Genomic DNA, 20,627 nt, shown 5'->3' on the forward strand with positions numbered 1-20,627 from the left:
GGGCCAAGCATTCCACTGGCTGTGCTATTGTCTACTTCCTCTGGGCCTTTTACCATAATATCATAACCCTCTGGCTGACTGGCTGCTCGACCGGCTGCCTGGGTCCTTCTATGTGTCTCTCCCAGCAGGAAGTGACACAGAGTGAGTCAGGAGCTGTGGAAGACTGAGGTGTATGTTTGTGCATGGCTGCCCACTGCATTAAATATGTGCACGAGTACATCACTTTAGTTATTTCAAAAAATAAAAAAAGGTTAAATGCATAACTAACTGAATTAGAATGATGATCGCATGTGTTGCCTTCTCTAAATCATCTACTTTATTATCCAAGTCTCTCTGCTAACCATGCATGAAGACACCAAAGAAGAGAAACAGAGCACAAAGAAGCAAAAACATATTAGCATAGATAGGGAGAGACAGGCACAGAGCATTAGAGAAAGCAGCAGAGGAGAAAAACAGACTCAGTGTGGGCAGGAAGGCGGGAAAAGCAGCCAGCCTGTGGTGCAGGAAACAGTAGCAAACCTGAGTTCCCACATGCATTCATCACAGAAACAATGCTGCTCGTTTGGTGCATGTGCAATTTGGTGCACATAGGAACAGAGAATCCAACAGGTCAAGTTTCAGTACCTCATTTTTTCATCACACAGACATCTGAGCATCCTGGGGTATTGCTCCTCGTGAGATTAATAATGTTGTTTATTTGGTATTTGTATTGTTTGTAAAAGTCAAGTGAAATGTAGCTGTTTCCAGCTCTGTGTGACAGTAGCTGCTCTTCATTATTGATTAATTAAGTATAACAGCATAATTTAGTACATCTCTATGAAGTACTAATGAAAAGAGGAAGTGCTCATATTTTTCAGAAGTGCATGTTTTCCTTTCTGCTCAAGCAAGCATTTCTTTCCCCGCACATATGACTGGATTCTGCTTGGACATTCTCCAACCATGGTAGCCATTTGTAAAGCCTGTCCCTATACCCTGGGTGTTCTGGCATGAACGTGTGCAATACCTTCACATTTCTCCAGAATCTGCACTGTGTCTCCAATTTCCAGTGGGAGGCCATGCTGGACGGTCCCTCGGAAACTGGCCAGCACTGCAACAAAGAGAGGTACAACACCCACGTGAGTCCTGAGCTTTTACATGCAAGGTTAGAAAAAAACCACAAAGAGCTGCTGGAGCATCAGGATAAAAAAAACAAGCAAAGAAGAGGTGTAATCAATACTTTAGGTAGGTGAAATAACATCAAAGCTTATAAAATATCACTGTATTTTTGCACGCACTCAAAATAGCCACCAGCTCCTTACATAAATGCAATCTCTTATACAGACTGGCCTACATGTAGTGAAATAAATATGCAAAATTTTACCTTTGACTTCTGTTAAAAACAGACTTTTATAGGGTTTGTGCAGAAGGTTAGACAGTAGCAATCAACACAGAGAGCCTATTGCAATAATGTAACACCGTCCATTCAATCCAAAGGACATGGGCATCATAAATCTTTTTACTGGATGCATAGAGGGAACAGTCTGTATTTCATACATGAGTTGTTTACTGTTGTGATTCATTCCCTACTGGGAGACTAGCCTGCACTCAGCCTCAGAAACACATCCAGGTGGTAGAATAACATCTCTGCTACAAGAGCAACAACAACTGCTTACTGTAGCTGAAAGCTGAGAGGGTGGAATGAAGACTAAAGGAACTCTGTGGGGGTCGTATAACACAGGTTAAGTTTTTATGCAATTTCCTTTCCTTCAGTTGAATCATAACAGATGGACAACCACACTAGGGATGGATTTACAAGGAGTTATAAACCTAAAGCGGCACTCCACCGATTTTACTGATGACATTTTCTGAAACTGTAAGTCAAAGCTTGAAAAAACAGAAGCACTCAAAAGGTCAGTACTAAACTCCCCCTTAAATGGAAGAGAAGAGGCAGAGAAAGAAGTCATGTATTTAACAGATGTGGGCATGGAGAAAGAACACAAGCACAGAGAGCTCACAGCATCTGGACCAGAGGGAATGAACTCCTCATCTATTAAGTTATTTGAGGTTTGGCGTGGACCGATGGTGGAAGAGTCCTATAAAAACAATAGTTTGGAACAGGAAACAGTAGATATCTGGTTAACCTGTTAATATCACCCACTCAAAAGAAATGTAACGTCATTAGTAGAGTCAAACGCTAGGGCTGAAAAGTGAAGCCAACACATGAATGTCCACAGGGGGTGAGCTCAAGTCAGTCTCATAGACCCTCACCTTAAAATGACCATCTTTACAGTAGAAATAAATGTGTTTACAGCAGTGGTTTCCAACCTTTTTTGGCTCATGACCCCATTTTAACATCACAAATTTCTGGCGACCCCAGACATTCAAAATGGAGTCATTTTTTGCTAAAAGTAATTTATTTTGATCATGTAATCGTTTGCTACACTATGTTGCAAATAAATGTTAATTTTAGATGACATTTAGTCTATATTATGTATATTATTATGGACGGAGGCAGAAAAGCCAGGTGTAGATTACTGCACAAAGTGATAATTTGATTTTCTTTGGGCAGGATATGTACAGTCAGTCCAGCGTGGATTTACAAGGCTGACAATTAATACTGAACAAACAATAACTCAGACTATGAATTATTAAAGAGCTGCAGCATCTGAAACCGACCACAATGAACATTTGACAGATAAACAGTACCACAGTGCTGCAGTTTCAGCTTCACACGTTGTCATGTCTGTTATGGATTGGGATTGTCTCTGTCAACTCACCATATATTTTTTATTGGTAAGTTTTTAATTTTTATTTTTATGTTTATGCATTTGGCAGACACTTTTTTCCAAAGCGACTTACAGGGGAAAACCAATAAAATCACTCAAATTTTATTTATATAGCGCCAGATCACAACAAAAAAGTTATCTCATGACACTTTATACATAGAGTTGGTCAAAACCAGACTCTAAGCCAATTTACAGAAACCCAACAGAATCAATTATCAATTAATTGAATCAATTTTATCAATTACTGGAAATTTCAAGCGACCCCACGTGGGGTCCTGATCCTAAGGTTGAAAAACACTGGTTTACAGCTTGGTTGGAGCTCTTCTTTATTGAATAAAAGATATTTTTCCTCCATGACAGGTGGCTCAGCCATAGCTATGTTTAAAGACTTACACTAACTGGGCCATCACACGATTCTGTTATGAAGTTTATTAGAGCTGCATGAAAATAACCATCATATATTAGCTGCATTAGCTGACGTTAGCATGAATTCTTGTCTTTCACCTAGCCTGCAATTACCTCAGGTAGTTGCAATTAGTGTGTTTATATATTTCACAGTATTTAACATTACCTTAACATCACTATTGTCAAAAATGTATTAAGTATTTGAAATTATTTGATAGTTTTTTATTATGATGCTGTTAGTGGATATTGTTGGTGTTTTTGTTAAGTTCTGGCTTCTTCCCTCACCCAACTCCACCCACTGGTTTGCAAAAAAACAACAACAACATGGTGGAAATGGCTAACAGATTGAGGCTAACTAAAAATTATAATAATAAAAGGCAATTTTAGGTGTTTTGTATTTGATTATTATTTTTGGAGCTATTACTTTAACCCAAAGTCAGCATTTCAAGTTGAAAAGGGAACTCCTGGAGACCAAGTTTTGCAGAAAGACAAAGATGCAGATAGTAAAACATGGGTGCTGATTAATCCCGCTTCTGTGTTTAGATGATCTTTTAAACATGCTGAGTTGAGATTTTTTATTGGATGTTTTGAAACACTGCTGGAAGAAAGACACCGAATAGCGACAGAGTGATGCTGGTGGTCCATTAGCAGTGAGCAGTGCTTTGTGCTGTGAGTGGAACAGCCATCAGCAGACAGTGGCAGTTGACAGCTCTTCAACCAGCTCTTAAACAGAGCACGGTGTCCTGACTGACTCGCTCCCTGCAGCCTAACACACACACACACACACACACACACACACACACACATACAAACAGACTTACAAATTAACCCACACACTTAAACTTGCATGAACACACAGATATGTCAACCGCCGCACACTGATACTCTTATAACATGCTGGAAATGCAAACGCTGACAGATCCATGCACACTCACACACACTCTCACGGCTTCCAGATAGACAGCAACTTCACACAAGCAGCCTATTCAAACACTCATGTATGCAAGCACACACAGACACACAAAGCTATGCATTCACACATGGACACACACGTGCAAAGGAAACGACAGCTACACTGGGATTTCACGTATAACAAGAGTGTCTGCCATGCAGCACTGAGAAAGATCCCGCTGCAGCTAAAGCGTTTAGAGAGAATTCCATTTGTCTGCTTGCAGGGCTCATCCAATGTACCTGAGCACACCACCCAAACAGCACTGAGAGAATTTACCCCACCGGAGAGGGATTACATTTAATCCAACACAATTTAAAGGCACAGTGAGTTGCACCTAGAGACCCCTACTTCAACGACTCTGGACACAACAGTGATGTTTCATGGCTGCTGACGAACGTGTACATCCAAAAATCTGATTTTATGATACAGTTTGTAATCTATTTTAACTCCCATTTCCTGACTTGTGGACTGACATAATCATGACTCATGGTGATTATTTGAGCTGACAATTATCACCCTGCATCATAAACTCAATCCTTTCACCTGTATTAAAAAATCACTGGGTATTTTTATGAACATTCCCACATTGTTTGAGGTTTGACTGGTGTTGTGTCTGTGATGAAGTGATCTCATCATATCTCCTCATTCTGGTTTGATGGCTCCATCAACTGTTTATCTCAACATGATTCACCTCTAATATGTGACACATCGCTTCTCTCTACTGATTTAGCACCATAGTCTTAGTTGTAAGACAAGGCTGTTTTGCCCATAGTTGTTCAATAGAATTATTGAATCTTAAGGCAAAGATAAAAAAAAAAGAAAACAAATGGCAAAAAATAGAATTTAAAAAAAAAAGGATAAATCAATTATCAACTAGAAGCACTCGGAGAGCGCAGACCTCCGCCAAGGCTGATCAGTGCCCCCCCCCCCCCCCCCCCCCCCCCCCGTGGGCCCCCTCATCCCCGATCACCACCAAAATTTAATCATTTCTTCCTCATCCCATTTCCAACAAACCCTGAAAATTTCATCCAAATCTGTCCATAACTTTTTGAGTTATGTTGCACACTAACGATCAGTGGTCCCCCCCGTGGGCCCCCCCACCCCGATCACCACCAAAATGTAATCATTTCTTCCTTATCCCATTTCCAACAAACCCTGAAAATTTCATCCAAATCTGTCCATAACTTTTTGAGTTATGTTGCACACTAACGGACAGACAAACAAACAGACAGACAGACAAACAAACAAACCCTGGCAAAAACATAACCTCCTTGGCAGAGGTAACTAGAATTATTGTAATACTTGCCCTTCTGCAGGAAATGCAACACATTGAGTATGGGTTGAAGGTCAGGTTAAGTCACTGCTGTTCATTTCATTCATTTGTTTTGAGCAGAAGAAAAAAACCCAAAACATTTTTATATGTACAAGGAACTAATAGCAGAGCAAATACATTAATAAACTAGAAGCACTCGGAGAGCGCAGACCTCTGCCAAGGCTGATCAGTGCCCCCCCCCCATGGGCCCCCCCACCCCCGATCACCACCAAAATTTAATCATTTCTTCCTTATCCCATTTCCAACAAACCCTGAAAATTTCATCAAAATCTGTCCATAACTTTTTGAGTTATGTTGCACACTAACGGACAGACAAACAAACAGACAGACAGACAGACAGACAGACAAACAAACCCTGGCAAAAACATAACCTCCTTGGCGGAGGTAATAAAGGCGATCAAGACAATATAACAATTGCCATGTACACTAGTAATAGCAAAGTAAATTCAACATGTATTGCTCAAAAAGGAGTGAGAAGAAGAAAACATATTAAATCTCACCCACATCTCACATTTATACAACATAACACACTACTTTTGCTTCCTTAATGATAAATTTACATCTGTTTAGAGTCCTAATAATGTAAATAACAGATAGTAAACAGATTAGGAAAGCTTAGTAACTATCTAAATGATCATCTGCATAACTTAATACAATATATTTCAACAATAATCACATACCAACAATGGTAATGGAAGTGACACATATGAACATGGTAAACAATGACAAGCTCATACCAACAAAGGTAAGTTTGTTTGTTTTTTTTATTTTACTGCTAGAATAATTTACCATCAGAGATTCTGCAAATCTGAGACTGACTGCCACACATTTTCATTTGTATTTTTCCCACCTACAGTCCAAGGGAGAACTCAGCTGAATTACCCATCCACCCACTCTCTGATGTTGACATTGAGACCAAATCTGCTGATGGAATCAAACAGCAGCAGACACTTTGTGCTGTATGAACCACTGCGTGTGTCGGACTCGGTCTGCGTCCTTTTGCATGTTAAAGTGAAGCTTCGACAGCTCCTTGTTATCCTACAAGTTGCAAAAAGTCTATTCTTACAAGGGATTTGTCACAAGTGCACATCTGACTTTATAATTCATTCAAAGACCAAACTGCTTGCACACACACACACACACACACACAGAATCATAAAACTTGCAACTTCACTCACACACACATGCACACACAGGCAATCACAGCAAACACATTTACTCTCAAAATGTGCCCGATGCATGAATTATCCAAGTGACTTTCCCAGCTGCAGAGAGCTAAATTATTCAGTTTCAAGTCTGTGTTTTTTTCTGCTGTGAAAGCTGCTGTCTGTCTCAAACTGCCTGTTATCTCTCTGCCTCTGACTGACTGTCTGTCAACTGTCTGAGCTGGCCAGATGCCAAATGATGCACTGAGGAGACGGGAAAGGTGCTCAGTCTTTGATGAATTTGATTTGTAGATGTCTTGTGTCATTGGCTCAGAGTGTAGCATGTTTCCGATTACTCCAGAAGAACGAACAGTGTGTACAAATGTGCAGAAGGATGCCATTCATGGCTGTTTAACCACACAGCTGCCGCAGAGCGAAAAAACAGGCCTAGCATGGAGGAAAATCCTATAAACGGACAACTGCACACACTTCTGCAACACAAACACAGCCACGGCGCTTCCAAGTAGATGCCACTGTTGCATGAATATTACATATTGCATAAAATGAACAAAAGCAGCCTGCTGATGCTCAAATATGATATGTAAACACACCCTGCCTGCCTACTGAACCTGCTAAACCCAGTCCCCAGACAGTCTGCTCTGACCAGTTGTCCAGTCACTAAAAGGAAAACTCTTATGCTCACTGACACACAAACACTCACTGATTCCATGTGACACCAGTCCACTGGGTCACTGCAAGGATGCTGCTATTATTAAACAGATTATTATAGAAAAGCTAGACATTCCACAAAGACGACAGCCCGGGTGACTCATGCCGACAGAAACTCAGGAGAGCAACTGTTGATCTTCAAGAGAAAACAACAGGCGTGAGGGAATTGAGAGTGACAGACACACAACAGAGGAACAGAGAGCAGGTTTAGGCTAAATTAAAAATCTGAGGTCTCCAGGTGGAGAGGTGATGCTTTGACACTAATGCCATGTGTCACTGAGGCTAAGATGGTACCGCTCATCTCCATCGCATCACTGGAGCCACTTTGGGATTCAGCTCAAGTTGAGACCATAAAAAGACATTAGAGAAAGTGAAACTTGGAAGAAAGTTATAAGATCTGGAGAAAAATTATCAACTTAAAAATATTCATTAACATCATATTTATTGGTATTAATCAAGGTTATTATCGTTAACGAAAACTAACGAAATAATGAAAACTAGAATTGTAAAAAACATTTTCGTTAACTGAAATAAATAAAAACTATTATTAAAAGAAAAAAATGATAACTAACTGAAACTGTATTGTGTGTTTACAAAACTAACTAAAATGTATAAAAATTATGAATAAAATTCCCTTCATTTTTGTTTTTGCCAACGTCGGATTGATATAAAATCAGTTTATTTCCCTCAAGCAATTTATCTGCTGGCACCATATGATATTTAAGGGGCCGTCACTTGTGTTCACTTGTGGTTTCCAGTCGTCTTCTGGTCCCCACTCTACCTGGAAACATAGAGACTAAAGTTGGGAGAAAGCAGCAGAGTCCTGTCTGGGATTTATTTGAATACGACGACAGAGAAGAAGAGAAAAGATATTAAAAAAACTAAACTAAAACTAAGTATTTAGAAAATAACGAAAACTAATAAAAACTAGCAAACCTGCTCTAAAAAGTAATTAAAATGAACTGAATTAGAGAAAAAAGTTCAAACTAAATAAAACTAAACTATAATGAAAAATGCAAAAACTATTAGAACCTTGGCATTAATGAGTCTTCAGTCATTGTTATGAATATCAAATCCACACTTTTATCTAAACTTGTAGGTGTGACTGCAGTTTAATGGTATTTTTTCCATTCACATCCACTTATTTCTGGTACCCAAGCGAGCTGAAGACGTCAAATATTCTATCAGCTCGTGCTAAAAAGAGAAAAGTGTAAAGAAACTTTCACTTTACAGCCTATTGTTTCTCAGGTGCACAAACACATTTTGTATTGACCTTGGGCTGACACCTGATGTGTTAATTATTAAAAGGATCAAATTGATTCATTAATAATGGAAGAAATCATTAGTCGCTGCCCCAGACAAAATAAAGTTCAAACCAAAGCAAATAATTGATTCTTTAGACTTGAGCCGCTGTGACCATGAGATGTTGACATCAGAAGTTGAACCTTGAGCATCCATTTCACCGTTCCACATTATGTGACGTTTACTTGTTTCCAAGTGCGTTCCGCTGAGGTCGTCGATATCCTTTGAAAGCTTACTGGCTTGAATTAGGCTTACATTTGTTTTAGGCTGCCACTTGGAGTCAAGGCCTGTCAAACCATGTTACAGTTGGTTCACTCGTCACCCTGTTTAAGCTCCTTAGAAGAACAAACACTGCCACGGCCTTGAGGAAGAGCAACACCAAGGCTCTTCTTTGAAAAACAGCTCAAAAAACAGTGATTGTATGAGGCAGGTATAATGTCAGTGATCAAAGCTACATATTATGTTGCTGCTAGATGCAATTTTACTAAGTTTACAGAGATTCCAGCATTAAAGCAAAAATAAATAAATAAATAAGTAAAAGAGCTAATCATTTTCATCTTAGACCCTGCAGCTTTAACCCGCTTTCTGCACTCAATATCATGGATAATTTCATTTAAAACACTTGTTAATGTGCTTTTTAGCCTCATTAACCTGACCCTTTCTTCTCTGTGATTGATCTGACAATAATGCACACGCATAATCCACTTTCACGTTAATTATACAGCATTTATATAATTAATATGCTAATCTAATGCAGCAACTGGTGGTGCTCCACCAGCCTCTGCTGCTGCCAAATGTAAGGGTCATGAATATTTCATTTGTGTGTGGGAATATACGTGTGAGCATTATGAAACATGCAGAGATACAACCACACAGTTCTGAGAGATGTATAATGATTTAACTAAGAACTAATTAAAATTACACACGAGTTGATTTCAAAGAAGGGAAGAATCTAAAATGGGGAAGTCAAGGATGACACTATCCTGTTTTTCTCAAATTTCAAGATGAATATGTTCACAGAAATGAAAATCGATGACACCACTAACCCGTCTTTACTTCCTCATGCTGCACATTTTATGTTCTGAATGTTCCAAGCCCACAAAACATAGCAATGGAGCACATATATGCCAAACCAAAAGTGCACTTTTCAAGCAAGCAATGTGACTAAAACATTCCTTGTCAGACCAAAACTAGCCTAATTATGTTCTGACTTGGCCAAATCCACGAACACTGTGTTCCTAATCAAAGACTTCATGCATTTATCTTTCTATGTGGTGAAGTAAAACGGGATGAAATGCTTTCCAGTCATGCCAAAATACTGTACTGACCAACCACCTCATTCAATAACACATAAGGACTCACTCAGGGATCATGTAACCTCAGAAAATCTAAACCACAAAATCATGTTTATACGAGGCACACAAATACAAACAAACTCATATGAGGGTGACACAGAGCAGTGGAGGGTTCTGACAGCCAGAGCTAGAGGAGACGGATTAATTCAGTGTCTGCGAAAAAAGGCGATTTCTCATGTTGAGCGTGGAATGCTGGGAAGTGGAATCATGCATTTTAAAGCAGGGGCTCAACAGGGGCCGGAGAAGTAGGAGAAGAAGGAGAAGAAGGATGGCAGGCGTCTGAAAGTAGCAGAGCCAAGAAGGCCTTGAACAGAGCTCACCTTGGCATTTGTGCACAGACAAATGCACACACACACACACACACACACACAGACGTCTGATAGGCAGTGCAGACAAAAGCCAGACCAGCAGAATCACCCAGGAGGAACGGCTTTCAATTTGCCTTCTCCATTGCGAGCCAGGTTTCTCTTGCAGCTTTTGTGCGTGTGGAGATAGCAACCTTGGTGCCATCACAAACCCGCAACAATAACCTTTCACTCAAATCACACCGCTGAAGCAGAAGCTCTGAAAGCAAAGCTGAAGTGTGAAGACTGTTATTACTTTTTTAAGTGGCTGCATGACAAAAAAAGAACAGTTCAGGGCTCTATATAATTTCAGCACCGCCTCAGTGACAAAAAGAGAAATAAATACAAACTCTGCAGGTGAGACCCACAGTGGTGTAAAAAAGTTTGTGACTTTGCACTTTCAATGAAGAGCAGATGGATTATTGAAAAAGTTCATCTTAGACTGTAAAAATTTCACACATAACAGACGTTAACGTTGGCTGATCCGATTGACTAAGGCACAAGAAATCATAAAATGACTCAGATTAAATAGAAATATAGGTCAGTGCACTAAAGCCTCACCTCGTTTCCAGGCATTAATCTGACTGTGTGTATGTGATTTCAAAGCTAGCTAAGTGCATGCATTAGATAGCCCACTGATGCCAGAGATGAGAAGAGATGATTAATATAATCCTCTTGGGAGGTTTTATCTCACCTGAATAAATTTGTCACTTTTTTCCTCTTCTATATTATTTATCATTAGATTAGAGCATCGTCATTATGTTTGAGTATAAACATTGAAGTATTTCTGAATATTGAATATTTTGCAGGCTATTTACACCTTCAGCTCACTCTCTGCATGTTTTTTTTTTTTTTTTTTTTTTTTAAAGCTAGTCAGGTATCTGAGAGCAGAGAGCATACTTCCTCTGTGGCTGTTTTTTTAATATAGAAATACAGATCAAGCAAGTCACAGAGGAAGTATGGCCTCTGCTCTCAGATCTGCCAAGAGAACTCTGCTTGGAGACGACTCTGTTGAATCAGTAACAGGACTTTTAAATTCATGATAAAAAGTTTATCATGCAAATCAGAGGGTCAGGTATGTGGCAAACTTAGGGGAGAATTATAGTTCCTAACACTTTGGGTCTCTTTAGTCTCTTGAGTGGTGGTGGGAAAGATCCTTTACTACAAAAGTCCTAAATTAATGTGGAAAAACAGATATTTTCTCATTCATTTTTGCCTTTCACCTACATGCAAACTCTGGTTTAGGTAACTGAAAATGATTATTACTGAAAACTGGCCAAAGTGGAGATTTTAGGGTCTTCAAAGTGACAGTCTCCCACAAAAAAATGCATCAACATCATGTGTACGACCTTTGTTTATCCTAACTCTAGCCCCATCATAGTGCTCTACTGTGTATTTATGAAAGTTTGTGTAGACGATACTGCTGCAACATTAAATTGATTAAATCGATCCAAATCGATTCTTAAAAGAGTTGGCAATGAATTCGGCAGTCATTTTGTTGGATTTTGAGCATGTCAGTATTGAGGCATGCCAGCACGCTGTGTAGTGTAACAGTGGAAAACACAGAGGAGCATGGCTGAGGCTTCAGATGCCAGGCGGTTCCATTTGGCTCAAACATAGTGCCCCATTTATGTAAACAAACCTGAATATGGAGAAAAAAATGGCCTAAATCCAACTGCGCAATAAGTTTTGGGCAAATGGGGCCGCTGTGGCCACTGGGAACCAAGGTTATAATAGTTTTGGATTTTTCATTATCGTTTAGTTTTGACTTTTTTTTCTCTAATTCAGTTCGTTTTAATTCGTTTTTAGAGCAGGTTTGCTAGTTTTTATTAGTTTTCTTTTTTTTTCTAAATACTTAGTTTTAGTTTAGTTTTAGTAGTAATATTAGTTTTGTCATATCTTTGATGTTCTTCGCCGTCGTATTCAAATAAATGAATAAGTAGAGTGGGGACGAGAAGACAACTAAACGACAAGTGACGACAAGTGACGGATCATGAAGTGCCATATGGTGCTGCTAGCTAAAATTGATAGCGCGAAATAAATCCCTTTCGTATCAATCCGACATTGACAAAGACGAAAATGAAGGGAATTTTATCCATAATTTTTATACGTTTTAATTAGTTTTGTAAGCACACAATACAGTTTCAGTTAGTTATCATTTTTCTCTTTTAATTATAGTTTTTATTTATTTCAGTTAACGAAAATGGCTTTTCAATTCTAGTTTTCATCATTTCGTTAGTTTTCGTTAACGATAATAACCTTGCTGGGAAGATAATGTAAACTTAGCTTAAGATAGCTTACATGTCATGATTACTTTAGCCCGCTAGCTAGTTAGACACTATCATCGTAATAATAATGTTTTCCTCCATCTCCGCTTATCAGGCCACCAGACTAACGTTACCGATCATTGACTGGATCTAATACATACAACGATAGTTTGATAGCCTATAAGCTGGTGGAAGACTATAGCCTGCTAGTGTCTGGCCATAACAAGTCTAGGTAGCAGGCTAGCGCTTGCTAACTATATCCAAAGCCATTGCAGAGATGTAATCATTAGTGATTTGTCTGCTGCCTATATTGCTTTGGGTTAAATGCGATTTTTGAGAATTGAGTCTTTTGTGTTTATCCGATGAATCAATTAGTTATTAAAATAATCTATGGATTAATCAATTACTAAAATCATCATTAGTTGCAGCCCTAGTAGATGAAAACTTCTCTGAAAACAATCTGTTGTTTCCAATATTATTACTGAAAACAGAAGTGGGGAAATATCCATTATATGTGTAAATACTTGGCTGTATGTATACACGGCCTTAAAGTATGTAAAATATATGTGCAAATGCATGAAAAAAAACATTTAATGGTGTTGTTTGTCGAAGTGTTGTCAACTTTTCTTTGCATTATACCCATGAAGTGGATAGAGTACAGTATTTTCCTCAGAGTTGTAGTAGCTTAGACGTTCAAACTGCCATAAAATTGAAATACAGAAGTGAAATAAAAGTAAGTTATGAACTGCTGCAAAGTACAGTACTGGAATTACACTTCACCAGATGAAGTGACACATATTTCAAATTTAGTTGAAAAATTCTGCCTTTTTTGAACACCTTACCCAGACATTACAGTATCTATTCTCTTCTCTCTCATACTCTAAATGCTCCAGATGCAAATGTTGAGAGCTACAGTTTTACAAAGTGTTAATTTTCTGCTGCAGCTAAAGTCACACTAACTCCAGTCAGTGCCTCCACATCCTCCCACAGAGCAACACAGAGAGCAGAGGAAGGCGGGCTGAAATATACAGGGAGACAGGAGGGAAATTAAAGGTGTGGATGTGGCTGATGACAGAGTAATATGCCACGTTTCCACTATGTGGTACCAGCTCGACTCAACTCGACCTTTTTGCATTTCCATTATGAAAAAGCATCTGGAATCTGGTACTTGGTACTAATTTTTTGGTATCACCTTCGCCGAGGTTCCAAGACCGGGGAACAGATACTAAAATATGACGTGTAAACACTGCAGACCACTCATTGGTCAGAGAGTTGTCTCTATGGCCCGCCGTTTTACAAAAAACAGATGCGGAAGTTGACAGTAAATATAGTGGTAGGTTAGTCCACATGATGACAGCCTGCAAAACTACACCACGGTCAGTCGAGGAGATTCAGTCTTTGGTGGCCGACGCAAAAATTCAGCATGAACTTGACGAGACAACACGCAACGAGTGAGTTTATCAGCAATTCTCTGAGCAGACGACACGGAAGTAACGCACCGCATCGCTATGACGTTCAGGTACTGTAAAGTCGGTAGTATCCTGTAATGCAGGGGTGTCAAACTCATTTTAGTTCAGGGGCCACATTCAGCTAAATTTAATCTGCAGTGGGCCAAACCAGTAAAATAATAACATAATAATATGTAAATAAAGTCAACTGCAAACTTTTCTCTATGTTTTAGAGTGAAAAAAGTACATTTACATTTTGAGAAGGTTTATATCTACAAATTATCCTTCCAAAAGATATCAATAACATGAACAAACTGAAAAAAATAAGTGTAATTTTAACAATATTACGCCTGTTTATCATTTACACATGTTCATTATAACTTATAGATACAGTGGATCTACAAATACACAAAACATTTAATAACAGGCAGAATATTGGTAAAATTACACTTACTTCTCTTAAGACATTTCAGGTTGTTCATATTTGTTCAGGTTATTCAAATTTTTTGCAAAATTATACTTTGTTTTAGTGTAAATACATGAAAATATTTACATTTACAAAGACAAAAATTTGGAGTTGTCATTATTTCTTTGTTATGATGAAAGTATTTTACTGGTCTGACCCACTTGAGATTGAATTTGTCTGAATGTGGAACCTGAACTAAAAGGATTGTTAATTTCTTAGTGTAATTTTTGCATTTCACAAATTCATCCCAAGGGCCAGACTGGACCTTTTGGCGGGCCGGATTTGGCTCCCAGGCCGCATGTTTGACACCTGTGCTGTAATGGAAACAGTCTCCAGGAACAGGACCTGGTACCCGAGTCGAGTCTAGCCGGTTCCATGTAGTGGAAATGCGGCAATAGAAGACAAACATTTAGGGAGTGAAAAAAAACAGGGTAGACAAAGAGTGATGGGAGACGAGTAAGAGAGGCTGAGATGAAGTAGTTGAAAAAGAAGTGCACCTCCTACTGACAGATGGATCTGATAAGGAAGATAGAGAAAGACAAACCATATAAACATCTGCTTTCTTTCCTCAGGTGTAACAGTTAAAAGTGGGAGTGTCAGATGAAAACCACTGCTTCAGTTTGTCTCTCTCACTCTGACTAACTGCAACTTTTCACTTCCGTTCTTCTAATGCGTCTCCACCATCCCTCAGCCTCACTCTTTCAAGGAAGATGAGGTGTGACTGGCCACACACTGTGCTTCTCTTGAGTCAAATTACTGCAAATTATGCACTTCTGCCATGACGTATGTGTAGGTGTGAAGGCAGGCATGCACACCTAAAGATGACAGGAAATCAATTCAGTCGGTCCTAAATAACATTTCTGGAACTTCAGTAAGGTGTTTGATTGAGAATTAACTGAATATTCAAAGGATGTGGTAGAAAAACATCGTTCAAGATTGTTCTGGCCTCCCTGGAGCTTGGACATGCCCTTCTTACACCTAAATCTGCGTTAGGTTGTGCGACCAAAAAAAACACCCCAACCACAACAACAACAAAAAAAGAAACAGTTAATCAATTCTTAGCGAGAGGGAGTTTCTAATTTTGAGAAAACATGCACTATAACAGAGTTGAATGAAGCAGGAATGCAAAGCAAATGTTTCACCACAGTTGTAAGCCACATAGAACATTTCCTTTCCACCGCACTAGAGGACTGGGATCAGGGAAAGAAATATTCCATTTCCCTCCTTACTTCAACTTTGGATGCTTTTTACTCTTGACACTGACTTTTTTACTCTACTGCTGTAGTTGTTACTTGTAAATCTGTCGTTTGTGCCAGCGTCAGTGCTAAAGGGGACTTACTAAGCAAAAACGGTATTTGCAAAACTATTGTATGAAACCAGTAATAGGTGAATTGCTACTATTACCAGGTAAACATTGTAGTATGCACGCAATGGACACTTCGCCAGCACAAATAACCCATAATACAATGCAGTCATGTCAACAACAGACTATGACAGAGGGTGAACAGTTGTATTACGTAGATGCTGGTACACTTCATAGAGTTATATACCTTATCAGCATACCCTACAGTATTACACATTTGAGAGCAGTCCATTATATTGCACATGCAGGTATAGGCAAGAAGGACTGGTTACCAAGGTTACATACCCACTAATAAGTAGTAAAGAACCTTTCAGAAGGTAACATATTCACACCAGAAAGACACATTCTACAAAGAAGTATGCTGTATGTATCAATTTTGTGTACATAATGTGGGATTTTCCTCCTTTTGACCATTTGGTGCCACTAGTGTTATTATTATTTATTATTTAACTCTAATAATCAAATCCAGGACCCGGTGGTGCCTCACAGCAAAAAGGTCCTGGGTTTGATTTAAACATCAGTTGATGGGGGTGGGACCTTTCTGTGTGGAGTTTGCATCTTCTCCCCTTGTCTGCGTGGGTTCTCTCCGTTCTACTCCAGCTTCGTCCCATCATCCAAAGACATGCACTGCTAGGTTAATCAGTTAATCTAAATTACCCATAGGTGTGAATGTGACAATGATTGTATGTCTCTATATGTCAGTCCTGTGATGAACTGGTAACATGTCCAGGGTGTACCCCGCCTTTGTCCATAAGTAACTAGGATAGGCTCCAGCGACCCCCGTGACGCTAGTGAGGATAAAGTGGGTTCAGAAAATGAATGAATCAATCAATCAATCAATCAAATCCAGGCTCTGTCCCTTTTAATGCATGTATTAAGGTTGCACTGATCTGATATTACGATTGGATATCAGCCCCGATATCAACATTTCAGCTGGATCGGGGCTCTGTACAAGCAACCGATCCGTAAGACTGATCCTTCCCTTTTCAATTTTTTGCGACATGGGCTACATCACACATGCCGAATGTAATTCTAAAATAAACGCAACGGACCTGTGAGCTCCCCTCGCCCTATCATTGACTACCTGCTGCCCCCCTCAAACTGTGAGTGTGTGTGTGGGGGGGGTTTATACTGTTGTAATGTATAACGGTAGTCGCTAATGCACCTGCACACACGCAAGACGATTACACCCCCACCCCACCCCCAGTTGAGAACTTCAGCTCTAAATCAAAAATGATATTGAATCTGTATCAGATATTGACCGATACACAAGGCCCCAGCATCAGTATCGGCATCGGAAATGAAAAAGTCAGATCGGTGCATCCCTAGTATGTATGAGGTTCATCCTCCCCCAATGCCATACAAATCCAGAGTTTTGAGCAGTAGTTTTTTGGATGATCCTGCTGACTGGACAGACAAATGGATGGAACAGTGTTAGATGGCAACTGCTTATTTTAAGGGCTATATGGAATTTGTGCATTTTTTAATGGATGAGTTAAAAAAAAACAAGATACATTTCAATACTGACTTGGACTTTAATTACTATCACAAAAGTAGAAGCTTCAAGGCCTCAAAGTATTCGAGTCAAACTCTAGAAATGGATGTGAACACATTTGCTTGCACTCTGGATAGATCCCATGCACATTTATGCAAATAAATATCTGCATTATCAGTCATTTCTGACATTTGTGATGCATTTGGCAGCATCCCTGTTTAGCTGTCAGCAGCACAATTAGTATCTAGCATCATAACTCTCTGACATGACATCAGCAGCAGACCCTCGCCCCACTCCTGACGAAAATACACACCCTTTTTTTTTTTTTTTCCACTGCTCCAGGCTACAGCATCCCAAATAGGAGTGAAGTCCACACTGAGGATGATGAAAAATGGTGAAACAAAATCCACCAAAAAAACAGCTATGGTGGTTTTATTTCACAGCTCCTGCTGGCCAAATATCAAATACTGAAGGTATAGCAAAGGAGAAAAAAAAGACCAGGAGGAAAACTGCTGCCCCACAGTGAAATGAAATCAATTGGATTTTCTAAGCAGAGTAGGTACAACTGCTGCAGTGGCTTAGTTTAGGTTTTTATTTGTGTTATGTGCCTGTCAAGAGATTTAATATGAGACAGCCTACAGCCACAGCCTGAAGCCTGAGGATGTACAGACACCAGTGGGATTTGTGCTGACTGGGGATCAAGAGGAGACAGTATGGGCAAGACAGACAGAGAGACAGAAGGTGGGAGACAGATACAGACCGGAGAACACTAAGACTGACAAACACAGCAAACAGACAACAGGGGGAAGAGAGACAAGATGAAGGAGAGGAGGAGAGGGGAAAAGAGTTGAAGAGAGGGATTCAAAGCACGAGGCGGGACAGATAGGTGGCTGTCAGCTCTTGTGTATCTCACTTCATTTTGTTTGCCCCGTTTCTGTTTGTCAGCTTGAGGGGGAGAGAGAGATGTTCCCTGTCAGCTTTCAAACACGCACGCCCCGATGGCAGGGCCGTTGGAGATGGCGGTGGTGAGGACGAGCGTAGGGAGCCGGATACACAAAACAGTCACGGTGAATTATAGAGAGGAGTGGTGTTCGATAAGATCACCTGTGGATAGTGGAATAATGGTGTGCACTTTATGAGTCTGTAAGTGTCCCTGCTTTCTGAGTAATGATTCACTCAGTACGCTTCTGTCTCTGTCACTTCCTTTGGAAATTATAAAGTAACACATTATTGATGATGCCATGTCTACAATTCTATGGTTTATATTTAGATGTGCTCATAAGTGCTGGAGAACTGAAAATTCCATGGCTTTATGTAGGGCTGGGAGATAAAACAATAGAATAGAACAGAATAGAATAGAATAGAATAGAATAGAATAGAATAGAAGCTTTATTTGTCATTGCATAATAAATACAACGAAATTGCACATGCCCCCTGCATAAAAAAAACACAAATAACATTCATACTACATTCTTCTCACTCATAAATACATTCAATAAGCACAACAGACACACCGAAACACATCAATATTAAAATACTACTATATAAAAGTGCAATTATATATTTAAAAAAAAGAAAAGAATAATGATATGCACTACAAACAAAAAGTTGAGGATATTTTTTTTTGTCATTTTTGCCATTTGTAAATAAAACTGTCTGGTCATTTAAAAAATGTGTTTCAATTCAAGTCACACACAAAAAAGTAAAAAGTGCTATGCAAGAATTCCGACTGAAAAAATAGCCCAAAAATTAAAAAATATCCTCAACTTCTTGTTTGCAGTATATATCACGAAAGAACTTTCCTAGAAATATGAGGCATGCTCGATACAGTTTTGATAGAATTCATTCGTCCATGTTTTGACAAATGTAAGAACAGCCTAGGGCGCCGATAAGGGGGGGGGGGACGACATGGTAAATTAATGGAGCCCCCAGTATTTGAGGGGGGCCCATATGGCAGTGGAGGGGGCCCAGTGGATGTGGAAGTTGTGGAAATTTCATCTAATATCTGAATATCCGCTGCATAACAGAGGTGTAGAAGTCCGGAGGCGAATTTTGAAAGAATGTTAAGTTTCGTTTTCACGGTATCGTAAGTGATGTTGTTTATGGACCGCACCCCCACACCCCCCATCCCCCCCATTCAACAGATTGAGAAGACAGTCAATTTCTGAAGGGCCCACAACGATTATGCTTTCATGGGGCCCATAGTTGGTAGCAGTGCCCCTGAGAACAGCCAATCAAAGTAGTACCACACTGAACCAATCACGCCAGAGCAGGGGTGGGCAATCCTGGTCCTCAAGGGCCGGTATTCTGCATGTTTTAGATGTTTCCCTCTTCCAACACACCTGGTTCACATGATAAGTCTATCATCAAGCACTGCAGAAGCCTGATAATGACCTTCTGGAAGAGTGCTGGAAGAGGGAAACATCTAAAACATGCAGGATTCTGGCCCTCGAGGACCAGGATTGCCCACCCCTGCACCAGAGCCAAGTCAGGTTAGGTTGACTCACACAGCACAGGTGCAAGAGCAGCCACAGCACACACACTAATGTTTGGGCTGCAGCGGGAGGTAACGACCGAGAACTCAGGCGTCCGGGTTACTCAAAAGTAGGGTGTGGAATAGAAACCGGGAGTCGGACAGTCAAAGCATGTTAAGTTTCAGTTTTGGTTTTACGTCAGTTAAGGCAGTTAAGGAACACACCCCCGTGTATATACCCCTGGTATTGTTTGGTGAAGATGGTCTGTTTTGTGTGTGTTCTCTTGTAAAACTTGAAAGCTTTTCCCTGCCGGTCAGACTTTTAGTTTATATATATATATATATATATATATATATATATATATATATATATATATATATATATATTTTTTTTTTTTTTTTTTTTTTTTTTTAATTTTATTATTATTATTATTTTTTAATATATATATATTATATATGAACCTGTTTTATTTATCTGAAACAGTTGGATAATGTTCCTCACCACATCTGTCAATTTCAACCAGACAGAAAATAAATCATATTTAAATCAAAAATAACCTTCTGATGTCTTCACAGCTAACTTATGAGTAACAGAAAATTTAAGCTTGACAAAAATAGTGATTTGATTTATATCGTGATACATATCAATATGAAAAAAATGATTGTGATAGGATTTTTTTCCATATCACCCAGCCCTAGCTTTATGAATGATCTAGACGTTGAATACTAAAGTATTTGTTTTAGCTTGAAGGTGATGTCTGTGGCCTGCAGTTCAGTGCTTGAAG

The 20,627-nt window shown here is 39.4% G+C and overlaps 1 protein-coding gene across 5 annotated transcripts in view; it reads right to left on the reverse strand.

The window, feature by feature from the left end:
- The window catches only part of dock4b (dedicator of cytokinesis 4b), a 163,404-nt gene that overhangs the window by 121,802 nt on the left and 20,975 nt on the right, over positions 1–20,627 (reverse strand). For all 5 annotated transcript variants that reach the window (XM_030149278.1, XM_030149281.1, XM_030149279.1 and 2 more), the window contains exon 2: positions 1,004–1,087. In XM_030149278.1, the coding sequence (XP_030005138.1) occupies positions 1,004–1,087 (84 nt within the window). The remainder of the gene's footprint in view (positions 1–1,003; positions 1,088–20,627) is intronic.

This window comes from Sphaeramia orbicularis, chromosome 12 (assembly GCF_902148855.1).
Source record: "Sphaeramia orbicularis chromosome 12, fSphaOr1.1, whole genome shotgun sequence".
NCBI classification, from domain to species: Eukaryota; Metazoa; Chordata; class Actinopteri; order Kurtiformes; family Apogonidae; genus Sphaeramia; species Sphaeramia orbicularis.